We start from the raw sequence: 12,809 nt of genomic DNA on the forward strand, positions 1-12,809 counted from the left end.
ACAGACACTACGGATCCCCTAAAAGTTTAAAGCCTGCTCTTCTTGCTCCTCCTCCTCCCCTAAGGCACTATCCTATCCACCTCTGACTCCTCTTCAGACTCCTACTGACTTGTCTCAGATGGAGTAGCCCCCCCTGGGAATTCATTCAGCATAGTGACTTCCTCATCTTCCAGCTCCTGCTCCTCGAAGGCTTGATCAATGACACAATGTAATGCACACTCCAGAATGAAGGCGTAAGGTACAATGTCACTGATGGTGCACTGGCTGCGACTGACTAGTTTGGTGATTTCATCAAATGGCCGCAGAAGTCTGCATGCGTCATGCATGAGCAGTCACTAGCACGGTGAAAAGAAACCAAGCCCCCCAGAACCTGTCCTGCTGCAGAGTTCGTACAGGAATTCGTTAATGACACGTTGCTGCTGGAGCAGCCTATCAAGCATATACAAGGTGGAGTTCCAGTGCATCAGGCTGTCACAAATCAGACGTCTGACGGCTGAAAGCTAAAAGCAGTGCAGGACCGGTGTGGCTCTTGGCTTCCAGGCACAACAGCTACAGCACAGCATGGCAACGTCTCACCTGGCACGTCAAATAGGTTCTGGGGAGCTTGGGCGGTGCATCGGAAGAGGTGGTAGTAGTGGAAAAGGAGGAGTCAGCCGAGAAGGAGACGGAGGATGGAGTAGGAGGAGAAGACAGAAGAGGCAGGCCTGCATGCAATCCGTGGCGGTAACACCAAATCCACACAAATGCCACGGGTTGCATGCTTGATAGTCGTCAGAAGGTTCCCCCAGTGGGCAGTAAAATGTATGTACCTTCCCTGCCCATGTTTGCTAGACCACGTGTCTGTGGTCAGCTATATCTGTGTGCCAGAGATACATTTACTTGCCGCTGAACATTGGATGCCCTTCTGGGAGAAATATTTCCTTCCGGGGACCTTATATTGCGGTGTGCCAATGGCCATACATTTTCTAAAGGCCTCCGAGTCACCAGTTTATATGGCAGTAGTTGGCGTGCTAGCAGTTCCGACAAGACGGCGGTCAGCCGTTGGGCAAGAGGGTTATCCGGCGTCATCAACTTTTTATGTTCGAACATTAGGGCCACTGAAGCCTGACTTTTGCCAGAAGAACATGATATCGGCATGGTGGAAGGTGGAGTGGAGGACAAATGGGAGGAGAGAGGAGAAGGAGAAGAGGCAGGTGCCTTCTTAAGGCGGTCATCCCTAGGTGAGTGTTGGGCTTACCGCAACTTATGCGTTGACAGCACAGGCTGCAGATGGCAACACATTAAAAAAAGCCCACACTGCGGAGCCATGTGCCGGAGTCCTGGGAGCACCAGATGTGACCGTGCATGGTCGATGGCTCGCTCCAGATACATTTGCAGTCTGCATTTTGCCTCCTGTGCACTGTGAGTTCTGCCTGCTTCTCCTCCTTCTAACCTCTATTTGCTGCTTTGTCTCTCCTCTGAACTCCCCTCCTCTTCCTGTCTTGTGGGCACCCATGTGACATCCATCGACACGTCATCATCATCACCTTCACCACCACTGACATTAGAGATCAAACCCCTTAATCAATATTTGGTGGAAGCCGGAGTATTGCAGGCCTCAATCTATATTTTGTGGAAGCTGGAATACCAATCCCGTCTATCAGTTTTTTGTGGAAACAGGTATATAGAGCCCCTTAATGAGTATCTACTAGAAGCAGGTATATCAACCCCCTTAATCAATATTTGGTGGAAGCCGGTGTATCGTAGGCCTCAATCTATATTTTGTGGAAGCTGGAATATCAATCCCCTCCATCAGTATTTTGCGGAAACAGGTATATAGAGCCCCTTAATGAGTATTTGCTGGAAGCAGGTATATCAAACCTCTTGATCAATATTTGGTGGAAGCCGGTGTATCGTAGGTCTCAATCTATATTTTGTGGAAGCCGGTATATCAATCCCCTCTATCAGTATTTTGTGGAAACAGGTATATAGAGCCCCTTAATGCGTATTTGCTGGAAGCAAGTATATAAAACCCCTTAATCAATATTTGGTGGAAGCTGGTGTATCGCAGGCCTCAATCTATATTTGTTGGAAGCCGGTATATCAATCCCCTCTATCAGTGTTTTGTGGAAACAGGTATATAGAGACTCTTAATGAGTATTTGCTGGAAGCTCGTATATTAAACCCCATAATCAATATTTGGTGGAAGCCGGTGTATCGTAGGCTTCAATCTATATTTTGTGGAAGCCGGTATATTAATCCCCTCTATCAGTATTTTGTAGAAACAGGTATATAGAGCCCCTTAATGAGTATTTGCTGGAAGCAGGTATATCAAACCCCTAATCAATATTTGGTGGAAGCTGGTGTATCGCAGGCCTCAATCAATATTTGTTTGATTGAATGGAAAATCCCAGCAGACGTGACTTGGATGCTCATAGAATTTTATTGTCATATTGACAATAAAATTCTATGAGCATCCAAGTCACGTCTGCTGGGATTTTCCATTCAACTACACGTGGAACCGGTACTATCCCGCGCGGCGTGCATTTCAGAGAGTGCTGGCCGACTCATCTTCAATCAATATTTGGACAACTGCCTTAAGAAGGCACCTGGCCTCCCATCAACGAGCCTAGTGGGAGCAACGCCATCAGAACCCACAAAGCCACACTCTCGGCGCTCCACGTCCTGCCTCTTCTCCTTCTCCTCTCTCCTCCGATTTGTCCTCTACTCCACCTTCCACTGTGCCATCATCGCGTTCATCTGGCAGAAGGCAGGCTTCTGTGGCTGAAACGTTCAAGCGTAAAAAGTTGATGACGCGGATAACCCTCTTGCAAAAGACTGACTGCTGGTATGCCGGAACTGCTAGCCCACCAACTAGTGTCATTTAATCTGGTGGTCTCGGAGACCTTTAGAAAAAAAAATGTCCCCATTGGCACACCGCCAAGAAAGGTCCCAGGAAGGAAATATTTCTCCCAGAAGGGCATCCCAGAGCTATATGGCTATGTTCAGAGGCAAGTAAATGTATTTCTGGCACACAGTGTCGGTGCCAAGATACATCTGACCACAGACACGTGGTCTAGCAAACACAGGCAGGGAAGGTACATAACTTTTACTGCCCACTGGGTGAACATTCTGATGGCTGTCAAGCATGTAACCCGTGGCTCCTGTGTGGATTTGGTGTTACCGCCACGAATTGCATGCAGGCCTGCCTCTTCTGTCTCCTCCTCGGCTGACTCCTCCTTTTCCACTGCTACCACCTCTTTCGCTGAACCCCCCAAGCTCCTCAGAACCTATTCCACGTGTCAGGTGAGACATTGACATGCTGTGCTGCGGCTGTTGTGCCTGGAAACCAAGAGCCACACCGGTCCTGCACTGCTTTCAGCTCTGCGGTCACAGGCTGATCAGTGGCTAACCCAGCTCAATTTGGCAGTTGGTAAAGTGGTGTGCAACAACGGTACCAATCTGCTGAGTGAGCTGAAACAGGGCAAAATGACACACGTGCATTGCATGGCACACGTCCTAAACTTAGTAGTGCAGCAATTCGTTGCCAAATACCCCGGGGTAACGCGCTCGTCCTCTGGCTAGTCCTGTCTGCGTTTCAAAATATGGCACTGCGCCGCACCAGTCTTCAGTCGGCACAGGCGCATTGAGAGGAGGACGCTCACTCCTTCCTCAGTGCGCCTGCGCCGGGTGTAGATGTGACGTCATCGGCGCAGATGCATTGAGGATGGAGCGGCCGAGCGAGCATCCTCCTCTCGGTGCGCCTGTGCCGACTGAAGACCAGTGCGGCACAGGCGCCAGATTTTGAACGCAGACAGGGCTAGCCAGAGGAGGAGCGTTCGCTGGCCCTGTCAATCAACATGAGGAGGGGGCATCTTTATGAAAGGAGGATGCGGCTGCTACCAGCAAGTAGCCGCCCTACTTGCTGGTAGAGAGGTAATTTACATATTATAAAAGTCCGTTTTTTTAAGAAACTGCTGAACGAAAATGAGGAAGAGCATTATATATTGATATATCGCAGTATAAGGAATTTAAGTAGCCAAAAATAAATAAATTACTTTAGTGGTGTGACAGAAGCCCTTTAAACATAAAAACAGTAGGTCATTTTCTGATGACATATTCCCTTTAAGAGCTCTTGCACCTGTTACCCATTAGGATGGATTACTCCCTATTCTCTACCCAAAAACTGTACTTTCCAAAGAGAAAACAGCTCACAGACTTCAATTTCAAGTTCCTGAGAAAGGTTATTCATTGAGATGAAACATAGTGTGTTCACATGTGGTAGTAAATAAACCGGGAGAGTTTTAAACCTTTTTGGAAAGTAACAGCAATATCTAGAAGAACATTTTTTAATGATTCCAGCTGAAAAAAAGGCTTAGCACGACACCCTTCCTAACTACAGTTTAAAGACATTCTTCCAACTTGCTTGAAAAGGGATGAGACTCAGCAGGAAAGGTGGTGGTTAGATAGAAAGGGGCCGATCTAAGATGTGACATTTTGTGCCAAAATTACATCACAATTTTGGCGTACAATTCTGTCTCAAAGTAAGCCAACCAATAGCTGGTATAGAGTCACAGAAAAGTGTCTATCCTTGCATTTATCATCCAGCTGGAGCCCCTGCTATAAATTCTGGTGTAGGTCTAGACCCCCTGTCTAAGCTTACACTATCTATGGGATTAGTAAATTTCAAATGATTAACTCTACGTAGGTTTTTAAGAGTTCAGTACTTAACCAAGAGATGGAAGCCCTTTTTTCAGAGCATTTTTTAAATTTAATGTTACTCCCCCACAAAATTTTTTATTTTTAGTCAACTTTTGAATTATTTGTCAGAAACACATGAAGTACATAGTACTTATACTATATGACTTTCTATATTCTTTACAGCCACAATAAGGATGTTTAGACACAAACACAATGACAGACACAAAAAAACGGTGCAAGAGCGACTTCTTCCACCACTTACTCCTTACCTGGTATTACAGAAATAGTTTTCAAAGCTCTTAATACTCTGAAAGTCCGAAGAGCTGAAACATTGCCTAGGCTTACAAATTCTGTTACATACCTGTGACAAAGACAATTACATTCATTAGAATTACAGTACCTATTACTTAAACGTAAGACCACCTACGCCACTGACACGGCTGGAAAACCAAAGATGTGGGTGGCCGTTGTGGTTTTCAAATGAAATGTTTGCTGGGAAACACTAGAATCAGCCACATAGCTTTTTGGGTCAGACAGATGTTTCACTGCAAACTGAAGGATCCACACTGCTGAGGTTTGTGGCCATGTCATTGCCGCACTTTATTAACTTACCATCAGAGTTTAATGCCTACCTAACAAATGTGTATCATTAGATTTTATTACGATTACCAATTTTGCTTGTGGGTTGGGACCACACCAATGCCAAGACCAGATGGATAATGTCAATGGATTTCTTTGAAATGTATGGCAATTATGAAGTTCTAAGCCCAGGTTTACACCTTCCAGCTCCAGAATTTGGCCAAAACCCTTGGTTTTAACCACAAAATAGTGTTTCATTTATAGGTGGTTTGGTTTTAGCCAGATTTGGCAGCCAGAGTATGTAAGCATGGCCTATGGGTGTCCGTTCATATTTATGTTTTGATCTTTTTTTTTTCTTTTAGCGAAACCAGTTATGGGTTGTGATTCTTTATGTATCTTATGTAATTGATCTGTATATGTCTTTTCTGTATCTGTCTTTATCACTGCTTAGTAAACTTCTTATTCACTTAGCAATTTAAACCTATTAATTCCCATGCCTTAGAATCTACCAGAAAACATTAACTGTTCAATGTTTGTACTTAGACAACCTCAGTATTTCTAACACATATTTGCTATATAGTGTAGCAAATATGTGTTAGTATTTGTTTACGATATTAAACATACAACTGGTATACTGTATGATGCATTAAAGCCATGCCGAAAAGACATTGTCAAAGAGTATATTATGGGAGAAAAATTATACTTACGCCAACAAGATGACGGTAAAGTCAAGCCAGTTCCAGGGATCACGGAGAAAAGTAAATTTATTTAAACAGAAGCCCCTCGCAAGAATTTTGATCAGTGATTCTAAAGTGTAAATCCCAGTGAATGTGTGTCTAGAAGATAGAGACTACTATTATTAAGGAGAAAGACATTGATGATGCTATAGCTAAGGTTGGGGCTACTTGGCGATTTTTGACAAACACCCATCTGACAACCAAAGATCACTTTGTAGCAGTGCCGCAATTAAATGGGATCTCAGTACGACTCGCAAGTTGCCGCAACCACTGCTACTTTTTTTAGATTCTTAGGTTATGTATGTGGCAACTTGCGTGTCGCTCTGCGACCCCATTTAGAGCTATGGCTGCACTGCTATCTTTGACCATGATCACTGCATAGCCTTAGTTAAAGTAGTAAATATACTGTGCAGGGTAAATAGATTAAAACAAATGGCATATCCTTAGGGTCAATAAAGTAGATCAATGGGGTCTGATTCCTAGAGTCTGTGCTTGGTATGGCAGATCTGACTCATTCACTTGAATGGGACAAAGCCACAATATCAGGAATAGCTGATGTGAAAAGGACAGCATGTGGGAAACACTTGGAGAAGTTGGAATACTTGACTGAGCGCCATGGCCCCTTCAAAGAGCTGATCAACCTGGTGCTGGGAGTTGGACTCCCATCGATTTAATATTGATGACCTACCCTAAAGATAGGCCATCAGTCTTAAAAACCCTGATAACCACTTTAATTAGTACACAATAACTCATGATACTTGCTGCTACATAGCCGTGATTGCTTACATGACATGTCTTCTTTCCTAAGTGATGGGATTCGTTTACGCAGCCACTTAAAGGTCCATTACTACAGTTTAATTGTACATTATGTTGATAATTGAAGCACTTACAAAATTTTACGTTAATAAAATCTACACTATCATGGCCAATGAAGAAACCTAATGTGTCTTAAAAGCTTGACGTTTCAATCCATCATGTTATCTAATACAATTGTGACTATAACCACAAATATTCGAACATCAACATGGTACAATATTCTACACAAAATGGCTAATTTTTGTTGGTGAACAATGTATCTTTAATATTCATTTCAAATAAAGATCCTATCCTATGCCGTATCATATATCTTTCTTGTGTCCTATGGCAATCTGTTTGCCATCATGGTTACAGAGTGTAGTCTGATCCTGTGTCCATACAAGCTAGCCATCAGTCAAATGCATTTTTGGTCAAAAGCTACTCCTCCCTTCCTTCCATTTGCATCATGTACAAGCATGCTTGGCTCGGCCGAGTTGGTAGCAGCATGCGTTTCTTTCCCTTGAATTCTTTGCATTTTTTATAGTGTTTCTAACAAAATTCCACAAATAACACAAGCAGATTTGGTATGGAAACAGTGAAAACCACATGAAAATCTATGTGGAAAATCTGTATAACCTACACTGTCATGTGCATGTACCCTTAGGGCACCCTTTGGCATTTAATATGGGGGCAAAGGATGATGGCTTGCATTACACAGTGTAGCACAGCATACCGTCAAGAAAACAAGAGTAAAGCTGCATGTCCCTGGGAAACGATGGTCCATTAGGAAGTAAATACAGAGGCCTAGTCACAAATGTGAAGATTGCTGGAGTTTTTGTGAGGTCCAGCTTGCAGGGACATGTACAGTAAGAAGTCTTCAAAAAACACCATATAGAAGTGGGTATGGGGTGTTTGGAGGACACGAAGATGGCGCTTGATAAAACAGGGACTCAAACAAATGATCTGACTGTCCACCCGGTATTGTTGTCCTCAGTCCGGTTAGCCACAGGCAATAACATGATTGCTGAGCTACAGAAATTTTTTATAAATGTCACTGCGTCAGCCTGAGAAATAAATGGTTTTTCCAAGACTTAAACATCATGGGACTTACTGGTCATCCGTGGGGGTCCAACGCCAGCACCAATCAGCTATTTTGGCTAGCCACTGGTGCTGGAAACTATACTGTGTATGGAGCTTCAGATGACGAGAGCTTAAAGGGATTCTGTCACCTCCCCTCAGCCAAAAAACGATTTAAAAGCAGCCATGCAGCACAGCTTACCTGGATTAAGCTGTGCTCTTTTATCTTGAAATCCGTCCAGCAGTTACTGCAAAAAACGACTTTGATCGATAAGGAAATGTGTCCTGAAGGTGCCCAGAGGGGCGTTTTTTTCTTCTTAGAGAGCCCAGTACCGCCCCTCTTTCAGTGCCCAGCCCGCCTTCCTTGTACTTTCTAACCGCCGCCCCCAGCCTGCCACAGCCTCCCCTCCCTCTCCTCCCCCTCCCTCACGCCGAACGAAGTCTCGCACAGGCGCAGTACCCACTGAGGGCTGCGCCTGTGCGATCATCAGGAGACTGAGGGCGGCAGCTTCATCTTCGTCACTGGGCATGCGCCGAGCCCAGTGACGTCCGATGTTAGCTCTTTCCCTCAGTCAGCCTGGTAGGATGCGCAGAGGATTGCAGATCGGTTGCTGCACCCTGCGCTTTCTCCAGTCTGCCTGCCACAGTGAAGACGGCCAGCGATTTCTTTCCCCACCCTCCCTTCAGGAAAGAAATAAGTATTTGTTTTTGCTCAGTGAAAATGTATAAATTCAGTAAAGCTTTACTTAATATAATAATACCTAATTCGCCCCAACAAATACTTATTTCTTTCCTGAAGGGAGGGTGGGGAAAGAAATCGCTGGCCGTCTTCACTGTGGCAGGCAGACTGGAGAAAGCGCAGGGTGCAGCAGCCGATCGGCAATCCTCTGCGCATCCTACCAGGCTGACTGAGGGAAAGAGCTAACATCGGACGTCACTGGGCTCGGCGCATGCCCAGTGACGAAGATGAAGCTGCCGCCCTCAGTCTCCTGATGATCGCACAGGCGCAGCCCTCAGTGGGTACTGCGCCTGTGCGAGACTTCGTTCGGCGTGAGGGAGGGGGAGGAGAGGGAGGGGAGGCTGTGGCAGGCTGGGGGCGGCGGTTAGAAAGTACAAGGAAGGCGGGCTGGGCACTGAAAGAGGGGCGGTACTGGGCTCACTAAGAAGAAAAAAACGCCCCTCTGGGCACATTCAGGACACATTTACATATCGATCAAAGTCGTTTTTTGCAGTAACTGCTGGACGGATTTCAAGATAAAAGAGCACAGCTTAATCCAGGTAAGCTGTGCTGCATGGCTGCTTTTAAATCGTTTTTTGGCTGAGGGGAGGTGACAGAATCCCTTTAAGCTGCAATATGCCAGAACTCAAAACTACACTGTGTATGGTGCCTTCCATGCACTGTATAGTTTCTGGTACCCATGGCTGGCCAAAACAGCTGATTGGTGGGTGTCAGACCCTTACCAATTTGATATTGATGACCTATATTGAAGATACAGTAGATCCTCGGTATCTACCTCCCTGAAAAACCCTTATAGAGAGTTCATGTTCTAGTTGATTGCCCCTCCTTGTGAAGAATGAAACTGCTTAATTTTTCCAACCATGAGGTGTGTTGAGATTCTTGAGGGGTGTTTCATGATAGACTGGCATCATACTCTCCAATGTTACTGTTTTCAATGGGGAAAGAGGAATAAGCCTCTACCAAACCTCTCTTCTACCAGCTGATCTCCTTTTAAAACATAAGATTGCCACATTCAAATCAAACATGCTCGATTCTTCTTTCCTGGACATCAGTCACATATTAGATGGTCATTCAGTACCACTTAAATTGGTGGGTTGGCCAATGTTCATCCAATGAAAATGGTCACCATTACTAACTTCCATCTACTGTCAGTACTGTAGGTTACTATACTATACCATACCCTCACATTTCAGAGATCCTATAAAAAGTTAAAAGGGATTGTCTAGCCCTATGGATTTTTTTTGCTTTACATACAACCCATAATTCTATACTCTTGTTCTATTACTAGAAATCTGTAGGAAACCATGTGCAGGATCATAATGCAGGAGAATAAAACTTAGGGCTCATTCAGACAGCAGTAGTGCTTAGCGGATCTGCAATTTGCAACCATAATATAAAATGCCTATTCTTGTCTGCAATCGCGGACAATAATAGGACATGTTATCCCTTTTCTGCGGAGCCGCTGTCACGGTCATATTAGTGTTTGACCGTGAAGCGGTTGCCGTGCAGACTCGTTGCTTGTGGCAATGTGTAATTTGTTGTTTGCACGTGCACTTTCCTTTTATATGGTGTTTTCCCTGTTTTGGTTGGCACAGGGTTAATTACTAGTGGTGTGGTGGGTGTGACCTCAGGCCTCCTTATATATTGGTGTGTTGGAGCCTGAGGTCATAGTTTGTTGGTTGTCAGTCTGTGTAGGAGCTTTGCTCCCTGGCTGAATGTGCTGTCTGTGTGAGTCACCCTTATTTATTATATTGTTTACCTTACCCTGGCTGTGTGTCCCCTCCGGTGTGTCTCTGTTATTCCTCCCCCACCTGGTGTATGTTGTTATGGTGTGGTCTGTGTATGGAGGTTTATATGTTGGTGTGTTTGCTCTGAAAGGGGCTTGCTTTCCCGGAGGGGTTTAAGCAATAGCAAGACTGTGGGCTTCCCAGCCTGGATCCGTCCTTCCATCTCGACTGCGGCAGGTAAGTGTGGATAGCATTTGTTTTTGTTGCTGTGTTACTTACCTGCCGTATGGCTTATCCCATAGTCTTGCATCCTGCCAGCTACTGGGCCTCTGGGGACACCATTCATCCGTGGTGAAGGATGAATGGGTGGTCTCTGCCCTGTAATAAGGCCTAGGGCATAGCAGGGATACCTACGGTTCTAGGTTGGTGAGCATGAGCCCCCTTACCTTCAGAGGCGGCTCATGCACTAGGAGTCTAGGGAGATTTCTGGGTTGCATTAGGAGGTGAACTGCTCCCTGTTCCCTGCTATCTGGCATTGCAGCCACTGTCATTGCACGGTGGGGGTTTTCCCCACTCCCCGCCGTGACAGCCGCATCTTTTGCGGACCCTTGGAAATTAATGAATCTGAATGAGCCCTTAAAGAGAGGGACACTTATACAAAATTAATGAACAATTCTGGAGTATTTCACAGTTATGCCTGGTATTCTGAGCAAATACTTACTCTACATTCTTGGTCCAGTCTGGGGGGTTACTCAAGGTCATGAACACACAGTTGGTGAGAATAGTACACATGATGAACATGCTGAATAATGTAATCCTTGTCAAGGAAGTTAAACATAAATATATGTTATTATATTATTGTATAAAGCAGCATAAAACTTGCAAAATCAATAGTTCCAACACCGCGGTTATAATGCAATGACCTTTCTTCATTACGACACAAAAGATAGGTATCCTAGAGAGTTAAATATAAGCTTTCTTTATATTTTTTTTCCATTTCCAGAAAATGTACTGGTAAAACAAAACTGCCTATTGAAAAAAAAAATGGAACAGCTTTTGTGGAAGACATTAAACCAAATAGTGACTCACAAAACACTGAATAGGAACCGCGATTGAGCAATGTTCATGAAAGAAAGGAAATTAAATTTATGGAACACCAACAGATTAAATTATGTGATGCCCACAATGCGAGTTCTGACATTTACAGAGAAGGGAAAAAAATTACTGTATTTTACATGCATGACTAGCTTATACTGTGTGTGCATGCAGTGCCCATTGATACAAATAACATGAAAACAGGAGTAATAAGCTGGAGCTTAAGGTTTTTAAGGACTTCTCCCTTGATCCTATCTACGTCAGTCTATTTATATTTATCTACCGAGGATCAGGCTAATTGACAGATATAAATATAACAATCACCTGACAAAAATTTGCTCTTTGTCAGGTAATCACATTTTTCATGCAGGGGCAAATTTTCACCAGCACATTACCCTATGTATATAGGGCTGTGCTGCCAACAAAAAATAAAACTCTAAAAGCCAAAATGGTTCTTATAACGATTGTTTGTTCCCGTACAGCAGGAATTATTTCTACATGCAAATGCAGCTATCAAGCAGGCAGTGATCAGGAATGAACCCTCCTCTTCCTGATCATTGCCTGGTCTACTGATCTTTGCTAAAGGGCCCTTACAGATAGCAGCAGGAGATTGGACATAAAAAATGTGTGTAGAAAGAGGGCAGAGGATCCAAGTAGAGCTGTTTATACATATTGTAGATAGGGAGGAATGCACACACATGTCAGTTTGCAGAAGGAAGACAGCAGCATCCTGGACACACAGATCCAACATATAATACTGGGGGGGGGGCACAACCACATGGCAAAAGTGTGAAATTAGTAGCAGGTTAAAAACTTAATATCAGGGTTTCTGCAAATGAACGAATAAGGCCTCATGCAAACCGCAGATCCGCAAAAAAACAGAAGCCGACCGTGTTGCTTTCCACAATTTGCGGAACGGGCGCCGGCAATATAAATGCCTATTCTTGTCCGCAAAGCGCGGACAAGAATAGGACAAGTTATATTTTTTTATCGGGGACGTGGAACGGAGCCACGGATGCGGACAGCACACGGAGTGCTGTCCGCATCTTTTGCGGCCCCATTGAAGTGAATGGGTCAGCACCCGAGCCGCGGACCCAAACAACGGTCGTGTGCATGAGGCCTAAGACTGACAGTTAGTGCGGCTTCTTTAACTTTAGAGTAACTACTAACATGTGGAAAATAATTTTTCCATGTCAAATGTATCTATAGCTTTTAACTTAAGGATGCTTTCTGTGCAAAACTGATACACTGGACAGATTTAGCAGTTCTATAGATGGCATAAACTTGACACGCTGTTTTATCACAGGTTCTCAGTCTTGTTCACGAATTTCATGCATTCAATAGATTTTTTTTTTATCTTACTTTATATATATCTTAGTT

At 44.3% G+C, this 12,809-nt stretch overlaps 1 protein-coding gene across 1 annotated transcript in view; it reads right to left on the reverse strand.

Moving 5' to 3' along the window:
- LOC122944650 (sodium channel protein type 2 subunit alpha-like) overlaps positions 1-12,809 on the reverse strand; it is a 181,434-nt gene that overhangs the window by 120,834 nt on the left and 47,791 nt on the right. The window contains exons 4-6 of the mRNA XM_044303168.1: positions 11,056-11,145; positions 5,967-6,095; positions 4,950-5,041 (exon numbers count right to left, since the gene is read on the reverse strand). Of these exons, the coding sequence (XP_044159103.1) occupies positions 4,950-5,041; positions 5,967-6,095; positions 11,056-11,145 (311 nt within the window). The remainder of the gene's footprint in view (positions 1-4,949; positions 5,042-5,966; positions 6,096-11,055; positions 11,146-12,809) is intronic.

Source organism: Bufo gargarizans, chromosome 8 (genome assembly GCF_014858855.1).
Source record: "Bufo gargarizans isolate SCDJY-AF-19 chromosome 8, ASM1485885v1, whole genome shotgun sequence".
Classification (NCBI taxonomy): domain Eukaryota; kingdom Metazoa; phylum Chordata; class Amphibia; order Anura; family Bufonidae; genus Bufo; species Bufo gargarizans.